Genomic DNA, 17,641 nt, shown 5'->3' with positions numbered 1-17,641 from the left:
GTGCAAGCGACACGGGAGCATGCAGGACCCGGGAAAGGGACACGCAGGAGAAAAGGCACCATGCAGGACCCCAGATGGGGACACGGAGGGGACGTGGGTGACACGGTCGGGAGACACGCACGGGGAACACAGCCCGGGGGGACACGCAGGGAACACGGGGAGCATGCAGGACACCAAAGGGAGACGCAGGGTACACGGCGCGGGGACAGACAGGAGACATGGGGAGGGGCAGGGGGACGCAGGCGGGGGACGGGGGGAGCAGCGGCCAGGACGAGGACGGGCTGGGCACAGGTCCGGGAGCACCGAGAACACCGGGGGGGGGGGGGGAAGGGGGGGGGGGTTCCCCCGCAGGACCCCGTGCGCTGGGACCCACCGGCAGCGCGCGCCGCGCGCCCTCCCACCCCCGCCCGGCGGCAGCGCAGGCGCAGAGCGCCCGCCCGGTCCCTATTTCACGGGGAAGCGCGGGCCGCGGCGCCCGCGCCAAATAAGTCTCGGTAGCCGGTGCGGGCCGTGCGCCTGCGCAGGGCCCGAGAGCCGCGCGGCGGAGCTCCGCTCTCCCCCGGCCCCGCTGCCGCCCTGCCTTGCGCCCACCGCCGCCCGGCCCCAGCGCCCGCCGCCGCAGCCCGAGCGGGGCCCGCGGGACCCCGGCCCGAGGTAAGCGCCGGGCGCGGCCTCGCCCGCCGCGGGGCCTCCGCCGCACGCGCCGCCCGGGTCCCTGCGGAGCGTCAGGACGTTACGGCGGCGGCGGCAGCGCCCGGCCGCCCGCCCGCCCCGCGGCCCCCCCGCCTCCTCCTCCTCCTCTTCCTCCTCCTCCTCCCTGACAGCGGGAGCGCGCCCACGCGCCCCTCTTGCCCCCGCAGCCCCCCCCTCCCGCGCGCGCCGCCCCGCAGCGGGGGACAAGGAGGGGGACAAGGGGGGACACCACGACGGCACTCGGGGCACCCCCTGCCCGCCCGCCGCCCCCCGCCCCTCTCGGCGCCCCCGTGAGACCCTCCCCGGGCAGCCTCCACGTGCAGCCGCCGTGCACCCCAGTCTGCAAGCCGCCTACACCCCCCCCCCCCCCCCCCGCCGTGCAGCCGCAGCCCCCCCCCGGGCACCCCCTCTCTGTGTTCCCCTTGTGCTGTGCTCTGGCTTCTTCTCTTCCCCTCCTTGAGGCCGCTCTCCATCGTCTTACAGCTTCTCTGCCGGACAGACCCCCAGCTATGCACCCCCTCTGCGCAGCCCCCAGCATTGTCCCCCCACCCCCGTGCAGCCGCACCCCCGCCCCCCCCCGCGCCCCCCTCTTCGTGTAGCCCTCCACCCGTGCTAGCTGTGCTGTCTCCATCTCTTCTCTCCATGTACTCCTGTGCACCCTCTTGCACCCCCATGAACCCCCACCCTGTACACCTCTGTTTAACCCCCTGTAGACACCTCCCCATGCATCCTGTCTCTCTCTCTAAGGACCTCTCTGCATCCCCCTCTCTGTGCACAGCCTTGCTGGCTGCCCACAGTGTAATCTCCCTGGTCTCTGCCCTTCTGATAATGCACCCCAAACATCTATCTTCTCTCCCAGCTGTTCTATGCTTTCTTCCCCTTTTAATTTTTTTTTCCTCGCTTCCCCCCAAATCTTTCCCACAGGCCTTGACACACTCTCAGCACTCTGCAAGGTGCACCAGGAGGGACATGCATGGATACCCCGAGTCCTGCTAGGGCTGGGGTGCCCCTCATCGCCCTCCACAGCCTCACTGCTGGTGTGTTTTTAGCCACTTTTTAGATTACTTTTGTTTTCAGCCCACTTTTTTCTCCATTCAGTGCTGGCTCCTGCCCAGAGGCATCTGAGCAACACGCGTGGATGGACTTCAATCCCGTGATGCTGGGCAGGATGTCTGGAGCATCCTGAAATCAGATCCTATCTCAGGGATGTTGTGAGTGACGCTAGTACTGTGGGGGGGGGGGGGGGGTTACCCAAAAATGAAGGACAAGGGTAGGGATAGAGTGACAACAAAAATTGCAGTGGTTGAGCTGGAGGCAACTGAGCATCTGTGCTGCTATGAAAACGGAAGTGATTCTGCTAGTGGCTTTGTGCTGGGCTGGCACAGAGGGGCCTTTCCACCTTGGATAAACCCTGTGGGCTCTGTGGAGGTAGAGGGCAGCTTGTGGTGTCCCTGTGGCTCAGGCAGGTGTTTCTGCAGGACCTGAACTTGGTTGTGAAGTCACACTGGGCATGCTGGGTCAGTGCTCTGCTCCAGTCGTGGCATGGGGAAGTGGTGGGAGCCAAGTGGCATCTCTGCTGTGCTCTGTGCCACTGCTTGGAGTACTGCATGGGGGTCTGAGCCTGGAGCAGCCAGACCTGGACAAGGTGTTCCCTTAGCTGTCTGTGTGTGGCCTGCACCAGTGCTATAGGTGCTGTAGGAGATGCTTTGTAGGCACTGACTTGTCCATACCTGGGCATGGGCTGATCCCTAGCATTGTGGGCAGCAGATCAAGGCATGCACCCCTCTGCTCTTTTCAGGTGAGACCCCACCTGCAGTGCTGCATCCAGCTCTAGGCCCCCCAGCATCAGAAGGATGTGGAGCTGCTGGAGCGAGTCCAGAGGAGGTCATGGAGATGCTCTGAGGACTGGAGCACTTCTGCTGTGGAGATAGGCTGAGAGAGCTTGAGAAAAGAAGGCTTTGAGGTGACCTGAGAGTCCCTTTGAGTTCCTAAAGGGGCTCCAAGAGAGCTGGAGAGGGAGTGCTCTCTTACATCTATTGCTGATTTATTAGAAATGCATACTTTGAAATAGATTCCAGATGTCACTGTTTCTGCAGGCTTGATGTGCTTTTTTAATTTGATTTTTTGTGTGTGTGACTTTGGAGGAGGGAAGAATCCCTGTTTTAATGTGGAGGAGACAGTGACAAGCTCCTCCAACAGTGTGAAATCGTGAGATAGTTTGAAATACATTTGGAAATGCACCTTCAAACTGAGTATCTTCGTAAAGTTTATGGTGGATGCCAGGAACTCTTTTTTTTTTTTTTTTTTTTTTTTTTTTGGGCCTCTTTCACACTGCCCTTTATCTCCTGTGCCCCAGTCTCACCCATACCCACCATTCTCACCCAGCCTGCTGATCGTGTTGGTCTTCCTTCATCCTTCCTCCTAGCATGAAGCCCTTGGGGATTTGCTCATCCCCTTCTCCCTGGGAGTGTGGGGTCTTTGCAGTCCCTTCTCTCCTTGCTCCCACCACACCCAGGATCTTTCCATGACCGAGTTCAGCAGGGAGGAGATCTTTTGACTCTGGGCTTCTCCCCATTTCTCCACAAGCAGCTGGTGACCGACGGCTCTCCCGCTGCTGGCACGATGGCCACACCAGATGTCAGTGTCCACATGGAGGAGGTGGTGGTGGTGACCACGCCGGACGGCGCCGTGGATGGCGGTGGCATGGAGGAGGTGAAGACAGTGCTGGTCACCACCAACCTGTCCCAGCATGGGTAAGAGATGGCGTTGGTGCTGAGGGGATGTGCTGGAAACCGTCCCACGTGTGGCTGTGATCCCCCCACTGCTTTCTCCTGCATCTCTGATTGCTCTGGGGACCTCAGTGTTGGCCATGGAGCATCCAGTTCCTTGCTTGGGCTTCCCTTACCCAGGGCTCTGCAGCTCTGTGCAGAACAGGCTCCACTCTTTCCCTCTTTTGAGGGGCAGGGGGGGAAAGACCAACCCCAAATACCTTTTTCTGAGTGGATTTGGATGTTGGAGTGGACACAAATCCAGTTGGAACAGGACACCAGTGACTAAATTGGTGTTTTTCTGCTATTTATTTCATGAGGGCTGTGCTGAGCTCTGAAGTCCAAGAGACAAGTCTGTCTTCACCAGGTTAATGGTAGTGCAGTTGAGCTCCTTTTCCCTGAAAGTTGAGGAGGTTTGGGGCTCACTGGTTTTTGTCTGAGTTCTGCAGGAGCCTCCACTGCCAGCAGTAGGAATGAGAGCGGTGTCCTTGAAACAATGTTGCCCTGAATGGAGAGGCACTGCTCAAAAAATACCCAGTGAAAATCTGATTGTTAAAGTGCTGCTGTTTTGCCCAATTTCTGCATGTTTTGTTGGCATTTTATATTCAGGGCTGCTGGTTGTTCAGGTCTAGTCAGTTCATTGGCAGGTTGGCCATGGCAAACGATCCTGGCTGGTACCTTGAAGGCCCATGTAGCAATGGACTCTTTGCTTTATTTCTCTATGGCTTTTGGGGTGGGACAGAGCCCAGAGAAAGTTTTGTGCTTTGCTCTTTCACTGGGCAGAAAATCCAGGTTCACACCTGGACCTGCCTCCAGGCAGGCTTGTCTGAAATATGTGGGTGTTGAATGGCTGTTTATTTCTCTCCACAAGATGTTTGTCTTCTTTTCTGAAACATGTCTTTGTGTCAGTGCTGTGGGGCTTTGGGCAGAGCAGTGACAGTATTTGTTCCAGTCCAGGTACCTCCCCTTGTGCTGCTCCAACTGAGATAAAGCCCATTAATAGAGATTTTGGTAAATAATGGGCAGGGACAGGCAGAGGTAAGAGCTGTTGGTGCTGGGATGGGCAGGATCTGCCCTGCTCTGCCTCCACACCCTGGGTGTGTGAGTGTTTCCAAAGCCTTTTCAATTCCCAGAAGTGCTGTGATGGTGAGGAAGAAGGGCTCTACTCCTCTTGTTTTCTGTCCCATGGAGACTCTTTTGTCTCTCAGTGGAGAAGCAGCCAGATGTGGCTGCGGAATGGTTCTTGGTTGTAATGTGGCTCTGAGTCTCTACACACCCACGTGCAGCATTTTGGTGTTTTCTGGGAAAATGGATCATGGCAGAGGCTGGCTCAATCGGTTGGTTTCCTTTCACTCTTAGTTCCCTTCCTGTTTTTCTTTGGAAACCTTTTCTCACCCCTCCCCAGTGTCCCTTGGATGGTCAGGAATGGGACAACTCTACACAGCACAGAGAGGAACACTTTAATTTAGTCACAGCTATGAGCAGAGATATCTTGGCATGTATGAAGAGATTCCTTTAGGGTTTTCAATGCATCTCTCTGGAGAAGAGCCTCTGGACAGGCTCTTTGCTTCCCCCATTCTTGGGAATGGTAGTAGGTTAATGGAAAGGATGTGAATTTTGGGGTCACAGAGTAAAACCTGCCTGACTCTCCTCACTGAGCAGGGCAGTGGGGTTGGTGGTGGGTGAGCCACCCTTGGTCTCTCTGTGGCCTTGGACAGTGGCCCCCACCAGGCTCTCCTCCTTCTGGGGCAATGCCACGGTAGTGCTGGCTCCTCCCTTTCCCTCTGGTTTCCCTCTGCAGCCCAGCTGGTGTCAGGAGAGCAGCTGCAGGCATGGGCTGGGATCCCTTGGTGTTGGCTCAGTCACCACTCACATGGGGAGCATTCAGTTTGCCTTTTCTGACACTTAAACCAAACTCAGCTTGGGGGTTGGTGCCTTTTTTCTTTAGTTCTCATCTGGGTATGGGTTTGCTGTTAAAAAAGCCCTCTGTACAACCAATTGTTAAGAGCTTAATTAGCTCATGTGTTCTTAAGGAAAACGCTGAGGGAAATGGGAAAATAGTAATGAGCAAGAAGCTTTTCTCTTTGGTCTGCGAGAGGAGGGGATCTGTGCTTGGAGCTCTGATGAGGTGCTTGTATTTCTGATCAGCACAGGATTCTGGGGGAGACTTTTCACTCTCAAGTTTCCAGGCAAGGCATGAGCAGAAAAGAAAGGAGATGCCAGCCCGTTGAGTTATTTGCACATGCTTTCTTTTCTTCCTCCCATCTGGTTTATGGATCCTCATGGGGAGGAAGATGAGAGCCATCCTCTCTTGCCTTCGTCATGGCAACTGGCAAAGGGCAGGACCAGCTGGGGGCTGCACTGCTGGGACTTGGAAGGTGTTTGTGTTTTCTCTTGCATCTGCCTCAGTCTGTTTCCCTGGAATGGGATGGGAGAAACTGTGTGGAGACACTCGCCTTTTTTGTGGTTTTCTTTCCCCCACTGCAGATGCAGACTTCAGTTGCCTGAATTTTTCATACAAGCTGGGAGTTGGTTTGGTTGTTTTCCTCTGGAGGTTTAAGGCGTGGGCCGGGTTATTCCTTCCCATCCAGTTGTGCCTTTCGGTCATTTTTTGGAGCAGTGCAAATGCGGTGGAGTCCTGGAGGAAGCTCTGAAAGGTGCTGGCTTTTCTGCTGGGGGGTTTCTTCTGGGTAAGTTGGTGGAGGTTCTTGATCTGGAGGCAGGTCAGAGCTGTTGGGTGCTGGGCTTTGCATGCCAGAGGAGGCTGCTTCCTCTGGCACCCTGCTGAAGTGCCACCGCTGGCCTTTCACCTGGAGAAGTGCAAGAACCCAGCAGCAGACTGATGAAAAATCCCAGGTTAGAAATCTTTTGTTCTTCTGTCAGACTGCTACTTGTGTAATAATCACCTGTGTGCAAATACCTTAGCTCACAGTTTACCTTTTCGAGTTCTTTCATGTAATCCTCCCCATGCTCTGCCAGGGCTCTGGGCTGGTAGTTGCTGTGAGCTTCAGAAGCAGAGTTGTGTCCATCTTCTTTCTGTCACAGCAAGGGCTGTCTCCCCTTTCTCTGGAACAGCATCTCTGAGCCTGGTGAGGCTGAGCTGCCACCCACACCATTCCTTATCTCTGTGCTGCTCCCCACAGGTATCTGCCCTACAGCTGCTGAGGGGAGGGATGCTTTGAAGCTGCAGTTCCACCCTGGAGCTGTGTGTTGGGAGCCCAGAATGGAAAAACCAGTTGCTCTTGAATTTCCTTGTCCCCTTGGCATTTCGGGTGAGAAATGTGGTTGCCAGCGAGTCACTAGGACTGCATGTTACTTTCATCAATGGCACCAAACTGAGGGAGGTTTCAGGTTTATCTTCTTTGTGGAGTCTTCCTAGGGAGTTTATATGCCAAAGTATGTGAAAAGCTAATTGTATTCCTCCCCCTGTCCCTGCAGGTCAAGCTTTCTGCAGCAATTAGTCAGCTTCAGTAACACCACCAAACATAAATCTTAAAAGGAGGGTAGACTTAGATTAGATAATGGGAAGAAATTGTTCCCTGTGAGGGTGATGAGGCCCTGGCACAGGCTGTCCAGAGAAGCTGTGGCTGCCCCATCCCTGGACTTGTTCAAGGCCAGGTTGGACTGGGCTTGGAGCAGCCTAGGTTAATGGAAGGTGTCCCTGCCCATGGGAGTGGCTTGGAACAAGTTGAGTTTTAAGGGCTCTTTCATCCCAAAGCATTCAGTGTTTCTATGAAAACCTGTTAGTGATGGTACCTGCTGAGCACTGGCTGTGATGTACAGGTGGGATCCATAAGGGCACCAATGTGGGCTCCCTTCCTTTTGGGACCTTGCCTCCAAAGCCAAGGGGGTGAGGCACATGTCCCACATCCCAGCCAGTGTGGGCATCTGGGATGGGAGAACAGTGAAGGAGTGGTGCTGTGCAGGACCTGCTGTGTGACTCCATGGGCAAAGCACCCAGAGAAGATGGAGATCTCTGTGTGGGGGCAATGGAAGCAGTTGGATAACCAGCTGTTTATGAATATAAGGGATATATCAAGTTTTAAGAGACTCAGAGATTGTATTGCAAGTGTCTATAGCTCATGTTGTTATCTCTGCTCATGGATCTTCTCTTGGGGTTTGTCCAACTCTTTTATAGTGTCACTGAGGTTCTGTTCCCTGGAGCATCCTGCATACCAGGGGTTTCAGCCAGTCCGTTGCCCAGACAGCAGCAGCATGTTTCACACGTGTTTTTCCTGGGGAAATCTCAGGCAAAGCTTCCAAAGGCTGGCAGTGACTTCTGAGCAATGGGCTGTGCTGGCAGCATTTCTCCATGCCCGCTCTCCAGCACGGCCTGGGCTAGAGGCAGATCCACAAGGCTGGGATTAAAGGAGAGACAAGAGAGAGCTGGCCAGGCTGCTGACAGGGGCTTGCCTGCTGTGGGGTTCTTCATCTCCACATGAAAAAATGGAGCTGAACCTCCCAGACCCAGAGCTGACTCTTAGCTCTTGTGGGAGAATGTGATCCGAGGGACTTCTGAGGCAGTGTCTCCATAGGGCATCGGGTGTGGGGGTGGCACAGCCACATGGCTTAAGAATGTCTCTGCCTCTCTTCCCAGCGGTGACATCAACGAAGACACTCTGGAGACTGAAAATGCAGCTGCTGCAGCTGCTGCAGCCTTCACAGCCTCCACAGACCTGAAGGAAGCGGTTCTAGGTAGGTCAGCTCTTTCCATAGCTCCTTGGTGGCAGCTCCACCACCCGAGTGTGCCACAGCCCTGCACTGGTGCCGATTGGGACACACCGAATGTTGTGCAGAACTGCTGGGGCTCCGGGGTGTTCTCTTGTGGGCCTTGGGGATGCTCTCCCAGCAGCCAGGGGGCTCAGTGACCAGCAGGGAGCTGGCAGTGGCTAGCTGGGCTGCTGCTGCCCTCTCCTGGTCCAGGATGAGTCCCTGTGTCTGACTATCCCTGGCTCTTGCCATTCCAGCTTGCCACGGGGCTGAGAGTTTTGCGGTTTTAAAAGTGAATTTAGGGAGTAAAGGCTGATCAGCTGGGCTGGAGTTGATTTAAAACCAGTTTTACTTTAAAACCAAAGGTGACTCCACCCAGATAACATCATTCTTTTTTTTTCAAGAATGAATGACTTCTCATATTCCCTGTGCTCAACTGCAGCTGGATTGGCATGAATTTGCCTGGACTGTTTTGCTTGAGTAATTTGGGGTTTTGGATGCTTTCATAGCGAAGTGCAAGTGAGTGGTGGCTGCACACCCCACCATGCATCATGTACTTTTTTTTCTTTTTATTTCTGAGTTTCAAAATTGTCATTGCACGAGTTGCTCAGGCACATGAATCAGGAACTGTGGCTCATGTTTCTCTTTGATCTGTCCCTTCCTCTGATCCCTGTGAGAAGTGAAGATGGCTGAAGATGAGGACAGTTTGGAGGCAGAGATTGTGTACCCCATCACCTGTGGGGACAGCAAAGCCAACCTCATCTGGAGGAAGTTTGTGTGCCCTGGGATCAATGTTAAGTGTGTGCAGGTGAGAACAGAGAGCCCAGCACTGGGCTTGTGCTTTTCCCCTTGCTCACACTGTGAGGTCACCTGGCTTGTCCTGGTTGTGATGAGCTTTGATCAGCTGCTTTGCATCAAAACCATGTCATGGTAGGAAAGGATGACATTTTTCTTGTGCTGGATACCTGATATTTGTCCTGATTAAATTGTGTAGTTCTGGCTGGAGAGGTGGTGTCTCAGTTTAATGTGTTACTGAAAATTTGAGAAATGTGGGCCCTTGCAGCCTCTGCTCAGTTGGAAAGTTGATAGTTTGAAGAATGTATTGATTGGGGACCTACTGAAGAGTTTCTGCTGTGTCCTGGGTAACTCATGGTTAAAATTTGAATGAATTCAGGAACATGCCACGAGTGAGTCATTGCTGGCATTTGTACACAGACTAAACAATACCCTGCTGAGGGAGAGTCTCTTTGGGTTCCCAAAGGATAGTCCTTCCCAGCAGAGATGGTCTTCTCTATCTGTGAAGCAGAGGATAGATGCTGCTGCCCCCTAAAATCTGTCCTCTGTGCACTGAAGCCCTTGTTCTTATTCAGTGATGCAGTTTCTCATGCAGTAACAGTGAGTTGCTCTATGTTGGTCAACATAGCCATGGAAAAGAGGAGGCTTGGATTTGGGAAATCCTTTGAGATGGGCTGTAAGGCAGCTCTTAAGAGGACTGCCTGGGTCATGGTTGGACTCGAGGATCTTGATCACCCTTATTGATTCTATAATTCTCTCATCGTGCAGGTTGCTGTTAGGTCAGCATGTGAGTTCAGGCACGGCTGGGTGTGTAGGGCAATAAAAGAAAGGGACAAGTTGGCACGGTCTGTGCCAGCTCCCTGAAGCTGGTTTGCAGTAGCAGTGGGTGTGCGCTGCCAGAGAGGCCAGAGGTTCCCTGATACCAATGGTTGGGCTCAGGAGCAGGAGGTCAAAGACCAAATGGGCTTCTTCCTTCTCTCCTATGGGGCATAACATGCCCCTGGACCCAAATGTTAGCAATGCAGCCCAGCTTTCACACTGACTCCATTGTTACTGGGAGTGTGAGCAGCTCCCTGCTGTTAATGATACTTTGCACAACCTTATGGGTATTTTCCCAGCTGTCCTGCCTGAGCTGGGCAAACTCACATACTCCTGAACCCTTGGCTTGGAACAGCTGTTAACTACCCATCCACGGCAGCAATGTTTGGCTTTAATCTTTCTGACTTGGGCAGCATGCTCTGTGGTGGAGAGTGCCTGGCAGCCATCTGTTTTGGTGGTGTTCAGTGGCACGTGGAGGCTGCAGCCACTTCCCAGCACTGGGAGACACTGCCAGGCTCCAGCTGAACCCTGCTCACAGGGCAGCCTTGGCTTGTTTATGGCTTGTGGCACTGATGTTGCACCCCTGGCTTTTGCAGTTTCACGATCACCTAATCAGCCCCAAGGAGTTTGTCCACCTGGCAGGCAAGTCGACCTTGAAGGATTGGAAGCGGGCGATCCGGATGAACGGGATCATGCTCCGGTTAGTCCCTTCCTTGGTGTCTCTGGACACTTCTTCCTGGGGGATTGTGGTGGGGTGGGACAGAGCCTTTGGAATGGCAGTTTTGCTGCAGAGGGAGAAAATGAACCGCTAAATGTTTGTCTTAATGACAGCCTGATCCCAGATGTGGTCTGCCCAATGGCTTTCTTCTGTCCTTGTGCCTAGGGAATAATTTGGGGCAAGAAATATTTCTCTAGTCTTTTCAGGGTTTGAACTACATTGAGTTTCCAGCTGGTGTAGGGACATTGGAAATTTTAATGGCTTTTGGTGGTTGGGCCATGCTGTCTGTGGATTCTCAGTGTGACCCACCAAATAAAATCATGGTTGGTCATCACCAGTGCTCTGGTTGCAGCACTCCTGCTTGATGTCACTTCTAAATAAGTCCTGGCAAAAAAAAATAAAAAAAGAAAGAAAGAAAAAGAAAAGCTTCTTTATTGAAAGCATTTCTCTTCTCTAGTATTAACTACAGTAATTCAATTCCTCTATGGTCCTCCTGAACACCATCCTGAGAGTGTGATTTAATTAAAGTCTTTCTCTGCCTTTGGGCAGGATAAAACAGAATCACCTCTTTTCCCCAGGAACTGTCACTGTTTTTGTGCTCTTTTCACAGGGTGACATTGCCTTTCCCTGTATTCTTCTGCTTCAGTGTAGGCATCTCTCGTATTCCTTTTAAGCAGCTTTTGCTCCACATAAATTTTGCATAATAGGTTTAGGCTTTGTCAAGTCAGGGCTCTGAGAGGGGGGAAAAAAACTTCAGGGGAATGTCTGAAGGCAAACCCAGCAGCCCATGGGAGCAGATCTTGGGAAACTTAGGTGGTTGTTGGCCAGCAAGGTCTGGGAATATTTTGGAGATAACATTCTTGGATTGGAACATCCCATGTCCAGTCTTGCCACTCCCTTTGAATGAGATGAGAAACCTGATTTAAGTTTATAAATAGGGTTGTGTCCTGTTTCCTTTTGAGCTGTAGAGTCAAAAAGGCAAGAAAGAATCTTCCTGTGGTCTCACCCTGAACTGAGACTCCAGCTGACCCTTTGGCTGGAAACTGTAGCTTCAGAGGGCATGTGCTGGTGGGACCAAATAGGGGCTCTCTCTTTTCCTTTCTTCCTCAATAAATGAGTTAATCAGTCCCAGGAAGGGCTCCTGTAGGCTCTGCCTGCTCTCCTGGTGTTTTGGAACTCAGGAGTTTGGGGTGAAGGGTGCCTGGAGCTTCATCTCAGAGCTCTCTTAGCTGTTGCTGATGTGCCTGTCCTTGTGCTTGCTCCCTGTCTTCCAGGAAGATTATGGACTCAGGAGAGCTGGATTTCTACCAGCACACAAAAGTCTGTTCCAACACGTGCCGGAGCACCAAAATTGACCTGACTGGAGCCAGGGTGTCCCTGACCAGCCAGACATCAACAGAGTACATCCCTCTGACTCCTGCCTCTGCTGATGGTATGTGCAGCCATTCCTCACCCTCAGCAGGGGCTTTGACACATCAAAGCACACAAATGCCACGTAACCAAGGCTGCCCCGTCTCTGGAAGGGTCCAATGCCAGCTTGGACAGCACTTGGAACAATCTGGTCTAGTGGAAGGTGTCCCTGCCCCATGGCAGGGGGTTGGAATGAGATAAGCTTTGAGGTCCCTTCCAACCCAAACCATTCTCTGGTTTTATTAATTTGACCTATAATTACAGGCAACTGTTTCATTGGAAAGTGTTCTTATTTTAAAATACTTCTATACTCAACTCCTTTTGCCCCTGAGCATTAAGAGCAGCCATCGAAGTCCCCCACATGCCAAGCTCCTGGTGGTGCCTCTGGGACAGGATAAGCCCCTTGGGTGGCTCTGCAGAGCACCCATCCACCACATCCTAGTATTGTGGTGGAGAAGTTGATGCTGATGCACAGCCCAGCCCACTCCTGTTAAACATGAGCTCACCAAGGGGAGATGTTTGCCAGCTGCTGGGCTGTGCTGAAATAACCAGAGCCCTGAAAGCTGCCGAGTAAAAGAGCAGAGGGACTGGATTTAATGGCTGCAGCTGAGCATTCCAAAGGCTCTGCACAGCTCTGTGGGGCTCTGGCCAGATTCCTATCCATCCTGCTCCTGCACACGGCTTGAATGACGCCTGTTCCTTGGCTCTATGGTAATGAAACTGCTGAGATTTGGCAGAGCTGGAGGGAAGGAAGGATCCCCTCTGCATCCCTGTGCAGTGGGGAGCTGCTCTTCCCTTGGAGGCTTTAGAAATTCCCCAGACAAACAGTGGCTGGGTAAAAAGGGCTGCCAAAAGAATCAGACTTTAAATCTGTTTGACTTTTGCCCTGAGCAGTGCTGGTGTGTTTGCAGGGGGGAATGGGAGAGAAATGCTTCTCTGAAGCATGTGTTCCTGTGCTGCAAAGGTTGCAGGAGCAGTCCCTGGGGATTGCATTCTAATGTAGGAAAATAAGTACAGCTGGTACAGCAGCCACTTGGGCGTCTCTCTTCAGCATTGAGATCTGCATTCAAACAGATGTGATCCTGTACAATATGAAGAAGTCACAGAAATGCAGCAAGGGAGTGCTTCCCTTGGAAACAACCTGTGAAAATACAGGGAAAGATCAGGACCTGGGAATTTTTTTTTCCTCTTCTTTTTCGCTATTGGTTGCAGTGAACGGATCCCCGGCTACAATAACCATAGAAACATGTGAGGATGCCAGTGATTGGAGCACCAGCATTGGAGGTATGGCTTGGGATCCCACAGGGCTCGCTGGGTGGAGGTGTGGGGAAAGAGGGAAGCAGCAGGATAAGGAGCAGGAAGGACCCTTTTACCAGCTTTGCATGAACCTCCACTGGGATTATTCCTTTGCTGCTCATAGAATAGCACTGTGTCACATCCCACCAGTGTGCGGGCTGGCTGCACAGCCTTGGGATGAAGTTGTTTTCAAGCACCAACGTGTCTAAGCCAGGGCCAAATGTAGCTCTAGGGAGAAAAAAATTCTTATCAGAGGGGTCATAAAAATCATTCTCCTTGGTGCTACTGGCTGTAGCGAAGTGTCCTGTTGGTTTGGGACAGGGGTGGGGAGAGCATATCCTCCTTTGGGTCTGTGCTCTGGGTGGGCTTTGCTCTAGCCCCGTGACCCCAGGGGTCTCTCCCAGCATAGCAGGACTGCACCCCTGCAGGGGTGTCCACAGGGAACCCATATTAGATTACCATTAAGCCCTGATGAGGATTTTGAGGTTCTCCCTTGCTTCTTTCCCCAGATGACACCTTTGCTTTTTGGCAAGGTCTGAAGGACAGTGGTCTCCTGGAAGAAGTGATCCATGAGTTCCACCAGGAGCTGGTGGAGACCATGAAGGGCTTGCAGCAGCGAGCACAGGATCCCCCACTGCAGCTTGGGGGTAAGGACCTGGACATGGGTGGTCAGTCATCTTCAGAGAGGGGCTTGTGGATTTTTTTTTATCCTTAGGGATATCTGGATGGCATGATAGGGACATAGCTCATCATAAAAAAAAAAAAAAATCTCATTTTTGGCTGATTGGTGAGGCTGCACTTGGGCATAATTCAGGTGACCTCAGTTCTCCAGTTCCCTGTGCTTGGGGCTTCCTCTTTGCTGGCTCTGGGTCTGGACAAATGCTTGGCTTGGGAATTGAGGTGGAATTGAGGCCATTGGAATAATGATGCAGCAAGCAGCTACTGTGCCAGCAGAGTTCTTATCACTCCTGCTAGGCAGGGAGGACTGTTTGCATGCCAGTGACCTCTTGCCCTTTCTCATGGCTTCTGCCTTCTCGTCTTCCCCTTGTGTTACCCTCCCACAGATTTTGGCTGTCTCAGCTGGACATGTTTGTTGTCGTGTGTCTTTTGCCAAATCACAAATAGCTTGCTCAGGGAATTTTGCTTCCTCAAAGATTGCGTCTTGTTTTTAAGATGCTGTTTTACTCAACAACATAGTCCAAAACTTTGGGATGCTGGATCTGGTGAAGAAGGTCCTGGCCAGCCACAAGTGCCAGATGGATCGCTCGAGGGAGCAGTACACACGGGATTTGGCAGGTATGCCCTGGACACACCAGTGTGGCACTGGGCATCGCTGCCAGCGCCTTTTCTTTTGGGTTGAGAAAAATGGGGGTTGTGTTGTAGCTGATGTTTGTTAAACCAGCCACACCAGGCATTGCCACAAACCTCTGGGAAGCTTGTCCAGGATCCAGGCTGAGCCAAACCTCTTCTCTTTCCAGCTCTGGAGCAGCAGTGTGACGAGCACCGCAAGCGAGCGAAGGAGCTGAAGCACAAATCGCAGCATCTCAACAACGTCCTGATGACCCTCACACCTGTCTCCGTTCCCACACCTCTGAAACGCCCCAGGCTGACCAGGGCCACCTCCGGACCAGCTGCCATCACCTCCCAAGTCCTGTCCCAGCCAGCGCAGCTCGCTGTCACCCCCGGCGTGCCAGTGTCCCAGATTGCCAATCTCCCTCTCGGCAAAGTGGTCTCGGCCCTCCCTCCTTCGGTGCTGGGGAAGAGCCCAGCCCAGCCCCCCGCTGCAAGCTCCCCGGCCTCCCCTCTGCTGGGGGGGTACACGGTGCTGGCCTCTGCGGGCTCCACCTTCCCCAGCACGGTGGAAATCCACCCGGACGCTTCCAACCTGACGGTGCTGAGCACGGCTGCGGTCCAGGACGGCAGCACGGTGGTAAAGGTGGTGAGCCCCTTCCAGCTCCTGACGCTTCCAGGACTTGGCACGACCATCCAGAATGTGACACAAATAGCTCCCAGTGGGAGCACGGTCGTGACTGTCCCGTCTGGTACCACCGAGGCTGCCGGGGATGAGCACGCTGCCGCTGCCATCGAGGTGACTGCAGTGGCTGATGAGGCGGAGCAGAAGTGAGAGGGGGGACTTGCCTGGAGGGACGCTGGCCGTGCCACTCTGGGGGGAACTGCCTCTTCTGGCTGCGCTGTTGGACGAGGAGCGGTGTCATGAGGGGCACGGGCTAACAAGACTCAGAGCAGCTTGTGTTGGGAGCAAGGAGGTTCAGGTCAGAGGGAAGGAGGGGGGAGGAAGGATGCCTGGAGAAGAGAAAGGCAGAAATACTCTGCCTTGTTTGGAGGAGGGAATTAAAAGATAGCTTATTTTTTTATAGAGCTTTCCTCCCCTATTCTCTTGGAATAGTTTCCCTGCTCTGGGTCATCAGTCCAGCCTCATTGGCAGGCACAGCTGGAGCAGTGTCCATTGGGAGGAGTGGACAGGAGCAGGGAGAAGGCAATAGTAAAAGGAAGCTGCCGAGGGGTCTGGTGTGCAGGGAGCTGGCTGCTCCCCATCCCTAGGGGCTGCAGAAGTGGAGAGGGATGCCAAGAGCAGGAATTCTGTGGAACTGTACAATCACTGACACCAGGAAGAGCTCTGGCAGCATGGGCACAGGCCCTGGGAGGTTGGGTTTTGTGTCTGACACTGGCTTTGGGTGGCAGAAACAAGTGGGAGCTGTTGCAACAGTGGGCATGGTGGGTTGTGCATGTCTGCTGGGGAAGGAGCAGGAAGGGAGGAACCCAGAGGGCTGAGAAGAACTTGTGACTTCTGAGGATTTAGGGTCTTTTTCTAGTTTTCTCAAAAAAAAAAAAAGAAAAAATCCATTCTTGGGATTTTTTTTTTTAAGCCAACGGCGATTTTTAAGCAAAGCCCTGGTTGGGGAACTCGTTCTGCATGGCAGAGCCGTACTGCAGAGCGTGCAGAGCTGAGCCCCACAGCTGTGCTCCAAGGAGCTCACACTCCCTCACAAGGGGGGACCCTGCTGTCCCCAGCCCCCAGCATCCTGTGGGAGCTAGATGCTGCCATTCCCTCCCTGCTGGGTTCAAGCAGCTGTTCTGTAACAGGGTGCTCGGCCCCCCGGTTCTCCTTCAGCCACCCCACTCACTGCGACTCTCACCAGGTCCCATCCCAGGGCCTGTGTGTGTCACGCTATGCCCGGCTGGAAGGAGTTGGGTGCTTGGAGTGTTGGGGTTTCTCCAAATTTATCGGGCAACAGCAGCAATGACAGGTCACTTTATTGAGTAATAAATATTTTTTTGAAAGAATGTTACTGGTTTATTGTGTATTCTATGTCCAGGTATGACAGCTGGGATTGTGAAATGGGGCTAAGGTAGGAGAGTAACACACTTTATTAAATACAAATGTCCATGTCCTCTGTGTTCCCTCTGGCTGTGGGTGTGCAAGGAGCCTTAAATGCGGCTCCAAAGTCTGGTTGTCCATGGCACGACTGGCACAGCCTAGCTGCACCCAGTGCTGATAATCACTGGTGCCCAACCTGTGTTTAGAAGAGTTCTGACACGTAATCAGGAAGAAAAGTGATCTATTCTTGTGAAGTATTAGATTTTGTTTCGTTTTGGCTGAGACTCAGCTGAGGCCACAGTTGATGAGGAGGAGTCCTGCCTTATCAGAGGTTTTTCCCTCCCAGCTGGCTGCTGCTAAGATATCACCGTCATATCTCTGTACTTGGGACAGCAGTAGCATGTCAGACCGAGGACATAAAAAGGGTTGTGATCACCCTGAGCTGCCTTTTGCCTCTCCAGCGTGAGCAGCAGTGCTGATCCACACCTGAGGTGTGTTTCCAGCCTGAATTCCCCTCCCTTCCTGTGCTGCAATGGTGAGTGAATGTCCTTCTGCCACCTAGAGACACTTTTCCCCAGCAGTGTCAGGGCTGGAAAGTTGTGGTGCCTTTCCCCAGCCCTAGAGACCTGTGGGCTGAGCATACTGCTCCCGCCATCTCTGCTTTGGCTAAACTCATCTGGGTTATCCAGGGGCTGTGGGAGAGGGAATGTTCAGGTGGAAAAGGGACAGCTGGGGCAATCTCCTGGCTCCTCTTTAAAGGCATCTGAGAGGTAATATCAGAGTGTGGGGTGGGTCAGGATTTGTGTCAGCTGTGTGTTGGTGTGGTGCAGCAGTGGGGCAGCAAGGGCTGGGGCAGAGCAGAACAGAACAAGCAGGAGACGGCAGCTCTTCTCTGGCTCCGTGCACCTTTACCTGCCCTGGAGACCATAGATCACCTCACCGGCAAAGCATTCCCAGCGTGGGTGTACTTTACCCTGCAAAGCAGTTCTTCCTTGGGATGTAAACAGCTCCCCAAGCAATAAAAGCTCTGCCGGCAGATTTGGGCTGGTGCAATTCTTCCCTCCCTTTGCAGCAGCTCTCGGGGCAGCCACC

At 53.2% G+C, this 17,641-nt stretch overlaps 1 protein-coding gene across 6 annotated transcripts; it reads left to right on the top strand.

Annotated features, from left to right (window-relative positions):
- The first annotated feature begins 618 nt into the window (after positions 1–618).
- Positions 619–16,472, top strand: GMEB2 (glucocorticoid modulatory element binding protein 2). Of its 6 annotated transcripts, none has more exons than XM_062504797.1 (11): positions 619–654; positions 1,792–1,904; positions 2,492–3,446; positions 8,059–8,156; positions 8,852–8,979; positions 10,382–10,485; positions 11,778–11,935; positions 13,126–13,197; positions 13,719–13,856; positions 14,383–14,505; positions 14,688–16,472. In XM_062504797.1, the coding sequence occupies exons 3-11, from the start codon at positions 3,316–3,318 to the stop codon at positions 15,332–15,334; spliced, it is 1,599 nt and encodes a 532-aa protein (XP_062360781.1). In that variant the 5' UTR covers positions 619–654; positions 1,792–1,904; positions 2,492–3,315; the 3' UTR covers positions 15,335–16,472. The 6 variants fall into 6 exon arrangements, with proteins under 6 accessions (XP_062360781.1, XP_062360783.1, XP_062360780.1 ...); XM_062504799.1 differs by lacking the exon at positions 619–654 and having other exon boundaries at positions 1,475–1,904; positions 2,492–2,656; positions 3,283–3,446; XM_062504796.1 differs by lacking the exons at positions 619–654; positions 1,792–1,904 and adding an exon at positions 1,475–1,730.
- The last annotated feature ends 1,169 nt before the right edge of the window (positions 16,473–17,641 follow it).

The sequence above is a fragment of the Cinclus cinclus genome, chromosome 18, assembly GCF_963662255.1.
Source record: "Cinclus cinclus chromosome 18, bCinCin1.1, whole genome shotgun sequence".
Lineage (NCBI taxonomy): Eukaryota > Metazoa > Chordata > Aves > Passeriformes > Cinclidae > Cinclus > Cinclus cinclus.
The sequence above is the reverse complement of the archived record's forward strand: the minus strand, read 5'-3'. Positions and strand labels throughout refer to the sequence as shown.

Coding starts and splice junctions, on each gene's coding strand:
- GMEB2 (XM_062504797.1), top strand. CDS start 3,316: ATGGCCACACCAGATGTCAGTGTCCACATGGAGGAGGTGGTGGTGGTG. Junction 3,447..8,058: donor ACCAACCTGTCCCAGCATGG/GTAAGAGATGGC, acceptor CTCTCTTCCCAG/CGGTGACATCAACGAAGACA. Junction 8,980..10,381: donor TCAATGTTAAGTGTGTGCAG/GTGAGAACAGAG, acceptor TGGCTTTTGCAG/TTTCACGATCACCTAATCAG.